Below are 17,721 nucleotides of genomic sequence, written 5' to 3'. Positions count from 1 at the left end.
CGGGGGTGACCTGGGGCTCTGGGGCTTTTTCCAGCTGTTTCCATGGATTTTTTTTTTCTTTTGCTGCTTTTCTACACCTCATGGTGCCTCATGTGCCTGAATGGGGGTTAGAGATATTTTGTGAGTTTTATGTCTTTCCTCCCTTCTTTCCTCCCTCTTCCCCCTGGTTATCTGTGATCAGTGGTAGCCAGACACAGGGGTCCCACAGACCCCTGCCTGCCCCTGGGGCAGGATCCGGGCTTGGGGAGGCAGGAGCAGCCTGGGGACTGAGCCCATCCCTGCAGAACGGTGTCCCAAGGAGAGCGGGGGCCCTTTTGGGGGACCCTCCGTGTGGGCAGCGAGGTCAAAGGCTGCCCCAGGAACCTCCCACACGAGCAGCGGGTTTGCCAGGCTCCCTCTGACCATGCTCCTGCTTTTCCCGGGGCCAGGCTGGATTAAACACAACAACCCAGGCCTCCTGAGGCTGGTCCTGCATCCAGGTGCAGCCCGACCTCTCCCTCCTCCTCCTCCTCCTCCTCGGCCACCCCTGGCTTCCCCCTGCATCCCGCTCCTGGCTGCATCCAGCCCTGGCTCCCCGGGGATGCTGGGGGGCCGGAGGGGAGGGGGGATCACAGAGGGCATCTTGCAGTGCCGGATCCAGGTAGCCAGAAGGTCGCTCTGAAAATCTGGAAGTGGAGTTTGGAGCTCAGCAGAGCGGTGAAATCCGCCTGGCTTTAGGGCAGAGAGGAGAAGGGGGAAGGTGGGAGATGCAGTGGGGGCAGCAGGAGGGAGAGGGGATGTGTCCCCTCCTCTGGGGGGATGCCCAGGTTAGTGCCATGTCCAGCTGGGGCTGTGCCAGCATCACTGCGGGGCACACTGGGGTGTTTGGGAGGCAGAGGGTGAGGAAGGGGAGGCAGAGGAGCCCGAGCCGGTGCTGGAGCCCATCCCGCCGATGCCGGAGGCTCTGCAGCCCCTCAGCAGGCGCCTCCCGTTTCCAGCACTCCGCACCACCGAGTCCCTGAGCGCTGCCCCTCACCTGCCGGGGCCACCCGGCCGGGGGCTCTGAGCTCATTAGCGGCTCCCAGCTCCCCGCACAGGGGGTCAGGGAGCAGCAGCCGGGCCAGGGGAGAGGCTGGAGGGGCTTTGTGTGGGCTGCAACCCCCTCATCTGCTCAATGGGCCCCAGAGCCGTTCCAGCCCCCCGGCTCTGGGGGTGCAGCACTGACAGAGGGGATCTGACAGAGACTGCTGGGGGCTCCCCCACCCACCCAGTGCTGCACCCGCTGTGTTTGTTCTTTCCCCTCCCCACCAAATCACCCCATTGCTTTCCCTGCAGACTGGGAGCCTTGTTCTGGGTGTGAGGATTTCTGTGCAATGAGCCTTGTTCTGGGTGTTGGGGTGCCTGTGCAATGAGCCTTGTTCTGGGTACGGGGGTGCCTGAGCAATGAGCCTTTTTCTGGGTGCAATGAGCCTTGTTCTGGGTGTGGGGGTGCCCATCCCGTGCCGCTGCCCTGTCCCTCCCTGCCCGCCTGCAGCAGGATTTATGCCAGGAATCCCTCCAGCATCCCTTTGATCTCCAGCCTGGAGGGGTCAGAGGGCACAGGGATCCTGCCGAGGGGCAGAGGGACAGGACTGCAGCTGGGGAGGGGGGGTCTGGCACCTGGGACCCCTCCTGGGCAGTGAACCTGGGGACAAGGGGCTGCCCTGCCCAGTGTCTGCCTGCCTGGGTGGGAGGTGCGAGCCTGTGCTCCCCCCAAAGCTGGGCCATTTCTCTTTAGGCATCAGCTAATTGCCCTCTGTGCAATCAGGGTGCTGGGGGGCGATCCTTTCCCCAGATGTGTCCCCCACACCTTCCAGCTGTGCCCGCCTGACACGGGGCCAGGTCCCCATCATTTTGGGAGGGTGCTCACGTGGCACCTTGGCTTGCACTCCGGGGTCCAGGCTTGGGGATCCGGGGCTCCCAGTGTGCCCTGGCAAGGGACACTCATGGTGCCCCAGGGTGGGGACAGGGGGGCATTTCCCCCCCAGCAGATGGCAGCGTGCCCCACCTGCCCCTGCCCAGCCTCCCCCCGCAGATGCCTTTGCGTGGGGGCTGGAGCAGGAGGAGGGGGTGGGAATACTGGCTGGAGCGAGTCTGAACCTGGCATCTGTCGAATGTCACCTTACCCAGACAGTCTGTGCTTCCCTGTCTCCATATCAACCGTTCTGCTCCAGCCACCTGCGGGGGGGCGGCAGGAGCGTCTTTGGGAGGAGCCGATCTCGCTGCTCCCCTCGCTCCCCGCAGCCCCCCGGGTGCCAGACCCGGGCTGTAAATCACGGGCGATGCTCCTCCAGCCTGGGAGCCGGGGGTGACCCCGGTGCCCGCGGCCTCGTGACCCCACCAAAGCACTGTCTGCCTCAGTTTCCCTTCCCGGCGCAGCTGTGGCGCACGAGGGGTGCTGGGGCTCGTTCCACCCCAGCCGAGGCAGGGAGGGCCTCTTCCAGGAGCTCGGCATTTTTCCCTGGACTTGTCCCTCTTCCCTGCGACCAGATGTTCTCACCCTCCTCCCTGCAGCGGGGTCCCAGCCCAGCAGCAGCAGCAGCAGCAGCAGCCTGCCCTGCACCTGGACAGCGCTGGGGGACAGGGACAGGGGACAAGGGACATTGCGTGGCCGGGGGACAGGGACAAGGGACATTACACACCCTGGGGGACAGGGACCAGGGACACTGCACAGCGTCCTCCCATGACTGTGTCCCAGCTCCCAGGGCCCAGCTGGGAGGGAGAGCCCAACCCTTCCCACCCCAGCTGGGCTGTGGCAGCACCAAAGGCAGCGAGGAGCTGAGCCCACTGTGGGGCAGGGGGTGGTGGCATCAGGGCTTGGTGTTGTGGGGGTGCTGAAGCCTTTTGGGGAGATGCTGGGGCTTTTGGGGAGATGCTGGACATTTACAGAGACACTGGAGTGTTTGTCATGGGGGTGCTGGAGTGCATGGGGGGATGCTGGAACACTGGAGGGATGTTGGAGTACCTGGGGTGGGGATACTGAAGTGTTGGATGGATGGTGGAGGACTTGGAGAAGTGCTGGAGCACTGAGGAGACTTCATTTGGAGCATGGGGGCAGTGCTGGAGCATTTTGTGGGGTGCTGGAGCATTTGGGGAGGTGCTGGAGGACGTGGGGAGGCGCTGGGGCACTGAGGTCGGGACTGGGCACCTGTGGGCACGGGATGGGCAGCTGGGATCCATGGGTGGCACTCGTGGGGCTGCCCTGGGGCTCGTGGGTGCTGCTGGGGGTCAGAGCGCCTTGGGAAGGCACAGGATGGACACACGGACAGCCAGGACAGACACAGGCACTCTCCCTCCTCTCGCCGCCATGCAGTGGCTCCTGCGAGTGTGTAATTTCACCACAGTGCCTAAACCAGGGACAGAAGTAAATTGACCTTTTCACCCGTTTTCCTACCAGGGGGATTATAGCCTGTTTCCTGTTAAATCTCTCCAAGAACTGGCTCCATCCTGCTCATGGAGTGGGGCGGGGAGGGGGGACAGGCACCCACCCCGAGTGGGGGCTTCAGTTTCCCTCCTCATCCCCCTGCACGGCGCCTTTCCCACCCCATCCCATCGCTCCACCACCTCTCAGCTCATTAAAGTCTTCGGGGTGATTTCACCAACCCCGGGCAAAACCAACGTGGAAAAAATTGCTGGGAGGAAGGAACCGAAGGCGGAGAGTGATAAATATTGAAAGGGTGGGATTTCGATGTAGGCTGCAACAGCTGTGCCGGTTACAGTGTCACACTATCTCTCCACAGGTTTACTGACCCATTTCCATTCACACGGCTGCCAGTATCTTAGCAACTGCAACAGTCCCCCAAGAACAGGCATATTGCCTGCTATTAGTGACTGCTGCAACTGTGTCAAGGTTAGCTCTCTCCCTCCAAGCCCTGCCGGGTTTGTTTTTTGCCCAGAGCCAGCGCAGTCTGTTCGGTGACATGTCCCCCGGCAGCCATTCTGGGTGCTGGGTGCTCATCTCTGCGTGGAGAATGCCAGCGGGGCTGCAGGGCTGCAGGGCTGCTGGGATGGTGCCCGTGGGGTTGGGGATGGCTGGGATGAGGGTTTAGGGGATGGGTGTGGGTTTGGGCGGTGGGATGGAGCAGGATGTGGGGTGGGTGCCCTGCGAGGTGCTGCACGGTGTTGGTGATGGGGTGGGGTGCAATGTGTGTCCCCAAAAATAGGACCATTGCCATCTAGTTGGGTGTCACTGTCACCCCTGTGCAACTCTGAGCCCTGAAAGCCTGGAGAGGGCTGGGGGCTGTGCTCATCCTACTTGGGTGCTGGGTGTTCATCCTTTCCATGAGAAATGCCAGCAGGGCCTGAGTGGTTGGCAGGATGGTGATGGATGGGATGTGGGGTTGTGTGGTGGGATGGTGCAGGATGCAGGATAAGATGGTGGGATGAAGGGAGATGCAGGATTCGGTGATGGGATGAAGGAGGATGCAGGATTCAGTGGTGGGATGATGCAGGATGCAGGATTCGGTGGTGGGATGAAGGAGGATGCAGGATTCGGTGGTGGGATGAAGGAGGATGCAGGATTCAGTGGTGGGATGGTGCAGGATGCAGGATTCAGTGGTGGGATGCTGGGTTGAGTGGTGCAGTGGGTGGGATGCACCTCGGCTGGCAGGATGGATGGGGATGCAGTGCTGGATGGTGGGATGGAGCAGGAGGGTGCACTGGGAGATGCTGTGGGGTGCTCAGGAGGTGTGGGTGTGTAATGTGACCCCAAAATAGGGGTGTTGTCGTCCAGCTGGGCGCCAGCATCATCCCAGCCTCAGCGAATCACCTGGGCTGGGCCTGCACTGATCCCAGTTGGGTGCCACAGCTGGACTGGCCTCACCCTGTGCCCTCGGGGGCTCAGCTCTCTCTGGGCATGGCAGGGGATGGATGGCACGTGTGCCTGGGTCCATGTGGCACCAGGGGCGTGGAGGACAGGGCATGTCTGTCCAGTCACCTCCACACAGCAGGGACAGCAGTGCCACACGGGTGACACCCACTGTCACCATCTCTGTCCCCACAGCACCTGGCCCTGAGGCGAGAAGTGAGAGAAGGGACCTGTGCTCCCTCAGTGTCCCCAAAAACTGCGATATTGGGGTGGCTGAACACACAGCAGGGAGCAGGCGAGCAGCTGCTGCATCCCCAAAACACCCACGCAGGGAGGGAAACTGAGGCATGGGGCCCCTTGCCCGGCAGGCAGAGCCCCCCTCAGGCAGCTCCTGGGGCTGAGGAGCAGTGGGGTGGGCTGGGTGCATCCTGATGGCCCCAGAAGAGCAGCGGGATGGGCTGGGGTGTGTCCTGAGTGCCCCAGAGGGGCAGTGGGGTGGTGCTGGGGTGGGTTTTGTGTCCTGATGGCCCAGAGGAGCAGTGGGGTGGATGCTGGGGTGGGCAGGGTTAATCCTGATGGCCCCAGAGGAGCAGCAGGGTGGGCTGGGGTGGCTGCTGGGGTGGGTTTTGTGTCCCAAGTGCCCCAGAGGGGCATCAGGGTGGCTGCTGGGGTGTGTCCAGAGTGCCCCATCCCAGCCACGGCCTCGGCAGCGCTGCAGACAGCAGGCTCCACACCGGCACGGCCGCGGGGACGGCTGCGAGGGAAGCCACAAAAATGATTTAAGGGGCTGGCGGGATTGATTTATTAAGAACAATTAAAAGCGCTAAATACGCTTAGCTCAGCCAGACACCGAGCAGGAGCCTGGGGGGAGAGACCTGTCTGCGGATCCGGAGGGCGCGGCTGGCAGCAGAGGCTGTGGCAGTGCTGGGGACAGAGCCACATGGGCTGGGCTGGGGCAGGAGAGGGAGCTGCTGGAACGGCACTGCAATGGGTGCAGCACCCTGGCGCTGGATTTGGGCCCAGGGATGAGTTTGCATCCAGGGATAAATTATCACTCCGGGATGGATTTTCATCCAGGTGTGCCTTTGCGCCCTGTAGTGGGATGAATTTTCACCCAGGGATGTGTTTGCATCCAGGGATGAATAGTTGAACCCAGGGATGGGTTTGTGTCTAGGGGTGGGTTTGTATCTGGAGGTGGATTTGCATCCAGGGGAGGGGTTCACCCAGCCATGGGTTCGCACCCTGCAGTGGGATGAATTTGCATCCAGGGGAGTGTTTGCACTGCAGCTGGGAGGGATGGAAGGAATGCCAGGGACCAGGAGGCCCCCAGGCAGGGCTGCACTGAGGAGCTGTTGGGAGGCAGTGCCAGCTGCAGGATGCCCTGCAGGAGCAGTGAGCCGTGCTGGGCAGGGTGCTGCGGTGCCAGTCTCACAGTGCTACCCTGGGAGCCTTGGCAAAAGGGCTCCCCACCAATGGGCACCCACGGGGCTGACACGAGTGTGGGTCCAAGGAGCTCACGGAGCAGGAATCCCGGAGCGTTGTGACATCTGCAGACCTGCGTCCCTCACAGGAAATCCCAGCCGAAAGTCCTTGGAGGCTGGGAGAGTCCTTGGCCGTGTCCAGACCTGCCCAGCCCGGCTCCTCCCCGGCACCAGGGCGGCTCTGGGGGAGCTGGGCTCTCTCCTGGGGTCCCGGTGCTGTTCCTGAGCGCAGGATGGGCTTCAGCCCGCACTTCTGTGTCCCTGCGTGCTGCTGCCTGTTGGGGTACCAGCAAGGGGGGCAGAGGGCTGTGCCTGCATTTTTCCAGTCCCAGTGGCTGCCTGCAGTGGGAGCACTGGTTTTGTACACATTTTCTGCTGCTGTGGAGATCCATCCCCTTCACTGAGCTCACCAGGCTGGCTCTGCTTTGGGATGGGCTCCCTGGGATGCTGAGCCGTGCTACCTTCCTCCCCTTCGCCCCGCCGGGGCTGTCAGGGAGGTGGGGCTCAGGTTTTTAGGGTTGGGTTCAGATCCCCCACACAGAGCCCCCACAGCCTCCTTCAGCCGCCTCACCTTGGGGCTGAATGTGCCCAGTTCCCTTCACCGTTTGGGTCCCTGAGCTCGCTGGGCACATCCTACCCACCAAACCCCACAGGAGCGGAGGGGCCCCTGCGCTGGCCCCCGTCAGGAGCCCCGGGAGCAGGAGGCGCTGGGGAAGGTGCGGGATGGGAGCAGAAGCTCCGCGGGACGCGGGCAGGGCCGAGCGGGGCCGGAGGCGTTCTGCCGACCCCGGCCCGGCCCCGGGCTCCCCCCGCCGCCCCCGCCGCTTCTGCCCGCGCCAGCGGTTCCAGGGCTACCTGGGGCTGCCTGGGGTGGAAAAGCCATTCCCGCCTCTGGCCCGGTGCGTGCGCCTGTGCCAGTCCCGGCCGAGCCCCCCGGGGCAGGGTGGGTGCTCATGCCTTGTGCCCGAGCTCACCGCGGGCTCCTGGGGCCTTTTCCCGTGGGGATGGAGCCGGGGCGGGGTGTGCAATGTGGTGTGAGGCGGGAGGGGGCCACGGTGGGTACCCGGCACCCTCTGCACCCCCTGAGCTCGCTGGGTGTGCCCGTGGGGACATGGCTGGGAACAGAGATGCACGGAGGTGACCAGGGATGGAGGTAGAGGAGGTGACCAGGGATGGCAGTGCCCGGGGATGGAGGTGCCCGGGGATGGAGGTGACCCTGCTCAGGGGCCCTGGCACAGCCTCTGTGCTCCTGCTTGCCCAAGGGCGGCACAGCCACAGCAATGGGGACGAAGGCAGAGCCCATGGGACACGGGGGATGCCCACGGCCACCAGCGGGGACACGCTGCTGTCCCAGCAGGACGCTGGGGCCGGGTGGGTGCAGAGACCGTCCCAAGGCCGTGCGAGGGGGCGGTGGCAGGGCTGGGGCGGCCCCAGGACCCTCGGCCGTGGGTGCCCGGGTGCCCCCGGCCCCGCCAGCGCTCCCGCCGCCGGCTGCCCAAGGGTTAACGAGAGTTTGCTGCTCCTGCAGACAATTAGTGACATCTTTGCTGACAACGCCACACTGAGCCTCTGCCGCCTCCCCGGCAGCACCAGCCCGGCCGCCCCCGCGGCCCCTCTCTGCCGCCTGCCCTCGGCACCGCGGCCCGGCCGGCACCGCACCCCGCATCCGGTACCGCACCCGGTACCGCACCCGGCACCGCACCCGGCACCGCGCCCCGACACCTCGCCCGGCGGCGCTCGGCAGCCGCGGCAGCATTGCAATCCCAAGCGGAGCAGCCGGCTCCCCTCGCTGCCCTCTGACCCGCTGTTGCTGTGGAAACTGCATCCCACGTAGGATTATGGAGCCGGAATCTGCAGGCTCCAAACCCCTCCAAATCCAGGCGGTCACCGGGGTCCCCCCGCCCGCGGCGCCTGCGGAGAGCCCACGGGGTTCCTGATGTCCCCCTGGGGTGGCATCTGCTCCCGGAGGGGGTGGCAGCAGCGTCCCCTGGTTTGCACTCACTGGCTGGTGACATGCTGGAGATGTCACGGTGTCACCACGAGGCCACCAGTGACCCCTGGCCCATCTGCTCCCTTGTGCCATCGCCCCAGTATCCTCTCCCTGTGTGCCATCCCTGCGCCTCAGGGGGACAGGCTGGTGTGCTAGCAGGACCCTCACCCAGGGAATGTGGCTCCACACCAAGGACCCATCCCCAGCGCCTCTGGGGCAGCAGCAGGAGCTGGACGCCCACCAGAGACCCCCACACCCGCAGGGACCGCTCCCCAGCGGGGAAGGGGGGCGCAGGGGAGAGCAGAGCCCGTTTGGGGAGCTCTGTGGGCTGCGCTTGTGTCTCAGCATCTCTCCTGCCACCCGAGGAGGTAGGAGCTGAATTAATCGCGATCAATTAGTGCTGCTTGCAGTCCCCGGCTCCCTCCCTGCACCAGCTTTGTGCACCCAGCGAGGGGGGCCCTGGTGTCCCCCCGTGTGCCATCGGGGACTGCAGCCCCTCCGGACCTCCAGATGGGAACAGGGGACAAGCAGGGTGTCCCCCAGCCCGTGTGGCCGCGAGAAACGTCCCTGCTGTCGGATTTGGTGGCGGGGATGAGGAGGGGGCTGCAGGAGCCCCTCGAGGTCCCCGTGCCAGGCTGGAGCAGGGCGCTGGGGTGTCCGGAGTGGGTGCCCGGATCCTGCAGGATACTGCAGCAAATGCCCTGCAATCAGCAGCCGGATGAATCCCACCTTCCTTCCCCCGCAACGTGCTGCCCTGGGCTACAGCTAATCTATTGTGCGCTGGGCTGCAGCCAGCACAAGCTGCAATACAGTAAATCCTTCTGCAGTATCCTGCAAGGGGACCGAGCCCAGCCGCAGCCGCCCGCCGCCGCCAGACAAAGAGGGGGCCCCCGTGGGGATGGGGTTCAGGGGACAGGGCACCCGGGGGTGGCAGGACCCCGGCGTCGTGCTGGCCAGCATGGGAGAATGAAGCCCTTGAGCAGGGTGGGAAGTTCTCCAGGGAGTTCTGGGTGGTGCTGTGCATCCTCCTGGCCCCCCAAATCTGCGGGTAGGGAGATGCTCAGGCCCCTGAGTTTGGGTTTTCCCTGAATGTTGTCACCATCGTGTTCCCCTTCAGGGTCCCGATGTGATGCAGGGCTTTCCGTGCCCGCCCTTTCCATGTGCATGGTGCATCCTTCCCTGTGCCTCAGTTTCCCCACCAGTCAGGGCCACCAAGCCCTTCCGCCCCCTCCCTCAAGCAGAATCCATCACATGCGAGTCCCACTGCCCTTTTCCAGGGGATTTTGCGTGGATACTGTCATTATGGTTATTATTACTATTATTATTATTATTGGGATGTTGGTGGGGCTCTGCGGCTCTGCCGGACCCGTCTTTGGCGAGCGAGGCATCCTTCAAAGGGAAGGCGCTCCGTCACCGCCCCACAGCAGCTGCGTTCTCCTCAATTAGAAGAGGTAATGAAGCAATTTATGGGCATCTACAAAGTGATGTGTGAGTGACAGGCTGTGTACGATCCGCGCCGGGGCTCTGCCGGCAAGTTGTGTTCTTCCAATTTTAATGGAGAGCTCCCCGGCGAGGGGGGAGAGCAAACATTGGTGTGTCTGTGGGTGTGTGTGCTCCGGGGGGCTGGCTCGGGGGTGCCGGTGTGGGTGGGTGGGTGCAGAGAGACCCGGGTGCTCCAATCCCCCTCCCTGGGGAGCCTGAGCTGTGCTGTAACCGGAGATGGGGGCAGCTGGGTGGGAGCCCAGCCCGGGGCTGGGGCACCACAGGACCTCTGGAATAGTTGGCTGCAGCTCCCTGTTCCCATCAGCGCCCGGGCGCTGCCCACCCTGCTCCTGCCTCAGTTTCCCTGTCGCTATCCATGTCCTCGCTGCGTGGCACTGCCAGGCCCCTTCTTCTCACCCCCAGGTTTTGGGGCACCACCGTGGTCTCTCAAGGGGGGAGGGTGAATTTTGTTCAGGGGTCAAACCCGAGAGGCTTCCCCTGCCTGCAGCAGGGTGTGGGATGGGGCTGTGCAGTGCTGTCCTGGTGTTCTGGGTGCCTGGGGGTCCCTGCAGCTCGTGTGTGCTGCCATGGGGCGTTGTACCTCCAAACAGGTGTGATCCTGTGCACAGAGGTGGGTGCTGCACCTCCAGGGGCTGGCACACCTGTCTGTGTACCTGTAACACAGGTGTGCACCCATAGTGTGTCACCAGAGCCTCTGCATGTTCCTGGACCTGTCTGTGTGTACCTGTACATGCTTGGCACGTGTGACCCACCCGTGTGCCCGTTGGTTCCTCATGTGTTCTGTACCTGTGTGTGCCCACAGTGCTGTGGGTGTGTGTGGTGCACCTGTGTGAGGCCTGTCTGCACACGCGTGTGCAAATCCTCCCCTGTGTGTGTACCTGTGCACACACCTGCATGTGCTCAACCATCTCGTGCGCATTCAGGCCTGTTAGTGGGTGCCACCCCCTCCATGCCCGCATATTTTGGGGTGCCCGGTGTGATGGGGCAGGGGCTGCGCCCGCCTCCCCACAGCCGTGCCCCATCCCGCCGGGGCTGGCATCGTCCCCAGCGGCTCCCACACCCCGGCTCGGCCCCAGCCGGCCGCATCTCCCAGGAAACAGGATCCACAGCCAGGAGCTTCCGCTCAACTCGTGTGTGCCTCCCACAAAAAAAAAAAAAAAAAAAAAAAAAAAGAAAAAAAAAGAAAAAACCCACCCTGACACCAGCACACCAGCACGGCCGTTAATCCTGCCCGGCTCATTCTGCTTTTCTTGTCTAGCCAGTTTCTAAAATTGGCCCAGGGAGGCAACTGGCTGCTCTCCCCCCACCCAGACCCCCCCTCGGTCCCCACCTGGTCCCCCCGGCGCGGTGTCAGCACCTGGAGCGGTCACCCCATGGATGGCCCGCGGGATGGGGCTGGGCCGGGCGGCTGCGGTGCCCGCCGTGGGCTGCGGATGGGCACCAGCGGACCCCGTGGGCGCTGTCAGCATCCTCCCCTCCCGGCGGGCGCCCCTGCGCTGCCCGGGCAGCCCCCAGCCCCAGCCGGGAGAGCACGGCTGTGCCGAGCGAGCTTTCGGCATGGGCACGCGTCCATCTGGCGCCTTGCAAATGTTACTGGCCTCGCAGGATCCCGGCTCGCTCGGCGTTAACCCGCGGCGCCCCGGCGGGCAGCGGGGAGCGGGGGCATCGCGGCGGGACCCCGGGGCTGCAGCGGGGCGTGGGGGGCTCTGAGCTGCTGCCGGGGGGCCGGGGCCGGGCCGGGGGCGGCCGGCGGAGCCCCCTCCGCGGCCCGGGTGTTACATGACCCGGCGCTGGGCAGGGACGCAGCGGGGCTGTGACTCATGCTGTGGCTATAACAGGGAGCAGGGCAGGGGGGCCGCGGCCATCTGCGCGGCCTCAGGGCTGCCAGCGCGCTGCGGGGCCCTGGGGTGCGCTCCCCGTCCGGGCACAGCCCCCGGGGCACGGCGGGCGCACCGGGACCGCGGGCAGGCCCGGCCGGAGCGCCCGGTGCCCGAGCCCGCACCCCGAGGGAGCGGCGCTGCTGTGCCCCGAAGCCTCCCGCAGGCACGGAGAGGGCAGAGCGGGGGGCCCGGGGCTGCTCGGCTCCCGCGCCGGCTCCACGGGGCGGGGGAACAAAGCTGGCACCGAGGGAAGAGCTAAATTTAGCCCGCTCCCTGCTAGCTCTGAACTGCGGCGCTGGGCTCCAGCCGGCCGAGGTGCCACTATCGCTGCCGTCCATCTGTCAGCCGCTCCCGAGCCCCCCCGGCCGGGCAGGGCGCTCAGACCCCTCCGCCGCCAAGGCAGCTGGGGCTGCATCCACGCTGGGCGGTGGCACGGGGGTCACCGGAGCGCCCCCAGCACCCGGGGACAGCGGGCACCCACCTTTGGGGAGTGATAGGGGAGGTCCTTGCCCGAGGGAAGGGGCTCCTGGCTGATGGGATGGATGATTGCTGGGAGAGATGGTCCCTGGAGGGGTTGGTTGTTGTGGGGAGATGTTTTATTGTGGGAAGATGGGCATTAGAGGGACATGGTCCTTGAGGGGTTACAGTCATTGGAGGGGAATGGTCATTAGGGGGAGATGGTCCTTGCAGGGGACACAGTTTCTCGTGGGGGAGATGATCACTGCAGGGGAGGTGGTCATGGCAGGAGACACGGTCCTTGTGGGGAAGATGGTGCTTGAAGGCCACGTGGTTCCTGCAGGGGAGAGTCCTTGCAGGGCAGATGGCTCATGGGGAAATGGCCATTGCAGGAGAAACGGCCCTTGCAGGGGAGATGGTTTCTCCTGAAGGAGATGGTCCTTGCAGGGAGATGGTTTCTTGCAGCAGCAGGAACAGGAGCCTGGCCAGGCCTGCCCACCTCAAGGGCACCGTGCCACATTCTGAGGGTGGAGCCCATCCAGGGTGCCACAGCTCCAGGAGCCCCAGGCCTGGGGATGCCACCAGCCAGGGGTGGGTGTGCTCCAGGAGACCCCAGTGGCACATCCAGAGCCAGGCTCAGGGCCGTGTCCCTGACTCAGCACCATCCCCAGCAGCATGGGGGTGTCCCTGTAGCCAGGACCAGGGGATTGCAGGGAAACAAACCCCCCGGCCACCTTCCTGCAGCTCTGCGTTATGAGGAGATGTCAAGAACTTTGGCACCCGTTGTTCATAGCCCAGTGGTCCCAGACCCTCCTCCCAGTGCCAGGGCGGGTGTCTGAGCCTGCCCTGGGGGTGTCACACCCTGGGATGATGTGAGAGGGCAGAACCCAGGGAAGTGTGCCCCCATGCCAGCCCATCCCCTCTGGCACTGGGGTCCCTGCAGCATCCCCGCAGTGCATTGGAGGCACAGGGCCCCTCAGCAGCTCCCTGCTTGGGGGGCACCCCAAAAAAAGCCTCCCCTAGCCCCACAAAGGGAACTGGCGGCCAAGCAGCTCGTCTGGACCCGTTACCTAAGATGAAACCCAGGCGCCATCTGCTCCATCTCCTAATTAAGAGCATGGCAGAGGAGTCAGGGCAGCGGGAGGACGTGGTGACGGCAGGGGGGATGTGACAGCGGGGCTCCAGCCGTGGGGTGACAGCTGAAGGGAGGGTCAGGGCTGCCTGCAGGCACCGTGTGCCCCAGCACCCATCTGTGCCCACCCTCCCGAACGCCCAGTCCTGCCCTGCTCCCAGCCCAGGGTGGGTGGTGGGTCCCCAGGGTGGGCGGGGGCTCTGGAAGCTGCCAGAGGTACCCGAGAGGACCCCAAGCACCCCTGGCACCGATGGGTGCCCCACTTGAGAGCAGGGCAGGGACGAGGGAGGGGAGGAGGAGGAGGGAGCAGGACCCGCGTGCTCCGGGCTCCGTGATGCTGAATTAGGGGGGATGCGGAGGTCGGCGCGCAGGGGGGGAAGCCGAGGGACCCCCCGCGTGGCGCGGGGAGGAGGTGGCCGTGGGGCTGGCGGGGAACACGGAAACCCTCGGCGAGCCCTGCCAGGAAGCTGTCACTGGAGGGGATTTTCCATTGGTGTCAGCAGCGCAGGACGGGCCGGGGGAGCTGCTGGGGCGGGGGCTGGGGGGCCTGGGAGGGGCCCCGGGGATGCGAGGGACGGGGCGGGGAGGGGACAGGCTCCCCAATGCCCCGGGATGGGGGGGTTGTGCACGGGGGAGCTGCACCCCCGTGGTGCGCCCAGATGGGGAGGAAAGCCACCCTGGTGTGTGAGTGAGTGCGACCATGGTGTGCGAGTGTGAGTGTGCAAGGGACGGGCACCGCCACGGCGTCCCCGTGTGCCACACGAGTGGGACACCCCCGTGCCACTCTCAGGGGCAGGCAGGGTACCCCACCCCTGCAGGGGAATGCCAGCTGTGCCCACGGACACGGGTGACTGCGGGACCGGACACGGCCCCACGCCCGTGTGGGGGTACTTGGGGCCCCCCAAAGCGTGGCGGTGCCCGGGGAGCCCCGAGGCTCGGGGGCGGCGGGGAGGACGCCCCGTCCCCAGCGCTGCGGCCGCGGGCACGGCGCCCGGGGGGCGGGAGGCGGCGGGCCAGCGTGTCCCCATCTGTGTGGCGGCTGTGTCCCTGCCGCCTGCCTGGCTCCCGGTGGCATCTCCGGCCCCACCCTGACGTCTGGGTGGCCTCGGAGCCGGGCACCAAACCACGTCCGTGTCCTGCGGGGCCGTCCCTCCATCCCCCCGCCGCCGCGCCGGTGCCAAGGCGGCCCCTCCGTGCCCGCCCTGTGCCAGCGCTGCGGGCCGGGGCTGGGTGCCAGCGGCCTCGGGGAGCTCAGGGAGGCTCGGGGCGCCCGCAGCCCCCTGCACGCTCTGCTGCCACCCCACGGCACCTTCCCAGCAGAGGGGAGCCCGGTCTGGGTGGAGCGGGGGCGGTGGGAGGACATCCTGCCGGCTTGGAGCAGCCTGCTCTGGTGGAAGGTGTCCCTGCCCTGGCAGGGGGCTGGAAGGAGATGAGCTGTAAGGTCCCTTCCAACCCAAACCATTCCATGATTCTGATTCCTCTCGCCGCCAACCTCCGTCAAGCCTGAAACCGTTAAACTAATTAAAGCTTTGCAGCAGCAGGATTAAGCCCGGGCAGGGGAGGTGGGAGCCCAGGTAGTCGATTAGTTCACCAGGCGAGGATATTGGATTTCTGCGAGGCGAGTCAGCAGTCTTCGGGGGCTGTTATCTTTGCAGGGCTGCGGGGTCAGGAGGTGGGAAGCGGAGGTGACTGCAATCTCGCCCGCTTCATCCCCCCGCTCTTCATCCTCACCCCCCCGGCCCCGCCGCAGCGCCCGGTCTGGCCGGCTCTCCCCCGCCCGCGGCGCCCATCTCTATCTCCCCTTCTCCCTCCGTCCCTCCTCGCTTGTGTGGTCTCGGCTGGTGTTTTGTAACCAGGGAGGAGAAAAAAAAAATTAAAAGAAATTCTAAAAAAAAGGGGAAAATAAAAAAATAAGGAAAAAGGCCCTACCCCTGGCGAGGAAGCCAGGAATGGCGAGGTCCGGAGAGCCTAATGGGAAACATGTGGCGGCTGCCTGGGGCTGAGCGGGGAGGTGAAAGTGAGCGCGGCGGCGCGGCGAGCATCCCGGTGCGCCCCCCCGAACGCCGCGGAGCCCCCTCCCCACGCCGCTCCCACCTGCGCCGCACCCCGCGCTGGGCGGGTGGGGGGATGCTGGGGGGTGCAGGTGGTCCCCGCGATGGGGGCGCTTTGCACGGGGCGGGGTCCCCCGCGTGTCACGGGACACGTGTGGCCCCGGTGGGACCGGAGCCGGACCGGACACCGGGGCTGTGGGGTCAGGGCCGCGACCCGAGCCTGCGGCATCCCCTGCACACCGGGGATGAACGTGGGCAGCGGGGACCGTGCCGAGCGCGGGCTGTGCCGTGTCCAGAGACCCCCACACCCGGGGGGGACCCTCGGGCGTCCCGCAGCGTTTGCCCAAGCAGCCGCAGCTCCGTGCGGGCACAGCGGGGAACGGCGGCGCAGAGCCGGGGGGGGGGCATCGCGACACCCCCGACACCGCCGAACACCCCCGAGACCCCCGAGACCCCGAACCTCCCCTGGAGCCGCGCTGCCTGTGCAGCGGGGACCAGCTCCCGGCGGCTGTTCTGGAAAACCTCCTGTTTGTTTCCTTCCTGCTGCCTCCCCTCCGACAGCTCCCTGGGCACACCAGCAGCCTCAGCAGAGACGAGACCGGTCTTTCTAGCACATATTTTCCTGCTCCACATAGCCCTTGGTGTAACTTTACACCGAGGTGCCCGCAGCTCCGCGGTGCCAGCGCTGCGCCCAAAGGCTGGCGGGGAGACGGGGAAAGGGGGGGATGCGGATGGACTGACAGGTTTGAATTCTCTTTCCCTGCCTTGTTGATAAGTTGTCACGCTAATCCAGACACCGGGAAGAGCCTGGATCACGCCGAGCGGCTGCGTGTGTGTGTGTCTGCGGGTGTGTGCTGGGGGAGGGAGCCAACCGGCAGGGATTCACACGCGGCGCTGGGGAGGGAGAACAGGCGGACGTGCTGGCTCAGGGGGCTTGCGAGGGGCTCGGGGCCTCCACCGTGTCCCCCTGTGCCGCACGGGCAGCGGCTGGGGGTGCCTCTGCAGGAGAGCGGGGGGCCAGAGCGTTACACGCCTGTGCAATGTGCACATCCATGGCGATGAGCACACCTGTGCCCACAGCCTGGTGGGAGATGCTGTGGGTATCTCATAGGGGCAGCCTCCGGTTCGAAGCATGGACACGGTGGGGACGAAAGGGTTGTCCTGCCCCAAAACGCCACCCCGGGCACCCGTGATGGGGCCAAGGGCACAATCCCGTGGGTGTCTCCGTGGGCCGTAGCCTCGAGGGGAGGCGTCAACGGGCGGCACACGGTGTGCCCAGCCCCTGGGCACCACCCAGGGCAGCCGGGGCGAGGGGCGCTCCCGGGGGAGGGGGCGGCTGGGCTGATGTGCGGGGTCTCTCTCGTGCAGATGGGAGCTCGGTCGCCTGCCAGCCCCTCGCACTGGAGAACGGTGCCAGCCCGCCAGCCGAGTGGTTCCCGTGTGCCCAGGGCTCCGGCCCCCGCCAGCCCGGCAGCGACGGCGACAGCAGGAGCTTCCGAGTGAACCTGCACTGCAAACACCCCCGGAACAGGTACCTGGGGGCTCACCCCAAGCATGGGTGCGGCACCAGGGGGGTTGGTGGCCAATCTTGCTGCCCATGTTCTGTCCATCCCTGCCGGGCAAGGGGGGATCCCCGGCTCTACACAGCCTCCCCGCTTGGGATTCTGGGGTGAACAGAGGGGCTGCAGCCCCTGTGCAATGAGCACGTGGTGGTGCCCGGCACCCACCCGTGAGTGCCCGAGCCACCCCATCACAACCCTCGCTGTATCCCCTTCCCAAGAGGGGAAACTGAGGCAGGCGCCACCGAGGGACGTCCCGGGGAGGGGAGGGCGGCCCCGGGCAGTGTCCCCGCGGGCGGGGGCTGCAGCTGCGCTCGGGGCGGGCGGGAGCCGGGGGGATGCGGGGTGGGAGGTGCTGAGCGAACCTCGGGCGAAGCCCCCCCGCGTGTCCGGAGCGCGGCTCGCCGGGGACACCTAGTGGCAGCGCCACCGAAGGACCCCCGCCCCACGGAGGGGCTGCTGGGCACGGGAGGGGGGCGCAAACCCGGCCCCCCTGTCCCCCAGAGGAGAGGCAGCCTCCCCTGTTTGCCCGTGCCCCGATGATGGGCCGCGGCAGCTCGGGGGGATCAGCCCCTGGTTCGGCCCGTGCAGGGACTGGCACAGGGGTGGGGGGCACTTTATTGAGCCCCTCCCGTGTGGGGCTGACCCTGCACACCCCTTCCTTTGCAGAGAGCACAAGTGCAATAGCAGGAGCAGCAGCAAAGCCGAGGGTAAGTTCCAGCCCCAGCCCTCCCCTCAGACTCCCAAACTTTGCCCCTGGGGTGGGAAAACCCAGACCCTCACCCCTCTTCACGTGGGAGTCGGGTCATGGCTGCTGACAGGGCGGAGGGAGCTGGGGGATGGC

General features: G+C 65.9%; 2 protein-coding genes across 8 annotated transcripts in view; one reads left to right on the top strand and one right to left on the bottom strand.

Moving 5' to 3' along the window:
• PHACTR4 (phosphatase and actin regulator 4) overlaps positions 1-17,721 on the bottom strand; it is a 188,385-nt gene that overhangs the window by 126,482 nt on the left and 44,182 nt on the right. The window lies entirely within an intron of this gene.
• Positions 1-17,721, top strand: part of AHDC1 (AT-hook DNA binding motif containing 1) — a 49,883-nt gene that overhangs the window by 25,144 nt on the left and 7,018 nt on the right. For 5 of the 7 annotated variants that reach the window (XM_074555763.1, XM_074555764.1, XM_074555760.1 and 2 more), the window contains 2 exons: positions 16,687-16,849; positions 17,547-17,587. Coding sequence is in view for 2 of the 7 variants with exons in the window: in XM_074555760.1 (XP_074411861.1) it covers positions 16,687-16,849; positions 17,547-17,587 (204 nt within the window). In the remaining 5 variants the exon portion in view is untranslated. Of the gene's footprint in view, positions 1-1,441; positions 3,869-6,624; positions 9,748-16,686; positions 16,850-17,546; positions 17,588-17,721 lie in introns of those variants that run through there. The other 2 variants (XM_074555761.1, XM_074555758.1) reach the window with 2 other exon arrangements.

The sequence above is a fragment of the Zonotrichia albicollis genome, chromosome 20 (genome assembly GCF_047830755.1).
Source record: "Zonotrichia albicollis isolate bZonAlb1 chromosome 20, bZonAlb1.hap1, whole genome shotgun sequence".
NCBI lineage: Eukaryota > Metazoa > Chordata > Aves > Passeriformes > Passerellidae > Zonotrichia > Zonotrichia albicollis.
The sequence above is the reverse complement of the archived record's forward strand: the minus strand, read 5'-3'. Positions and strand labels throughout refer to the sequence as shown.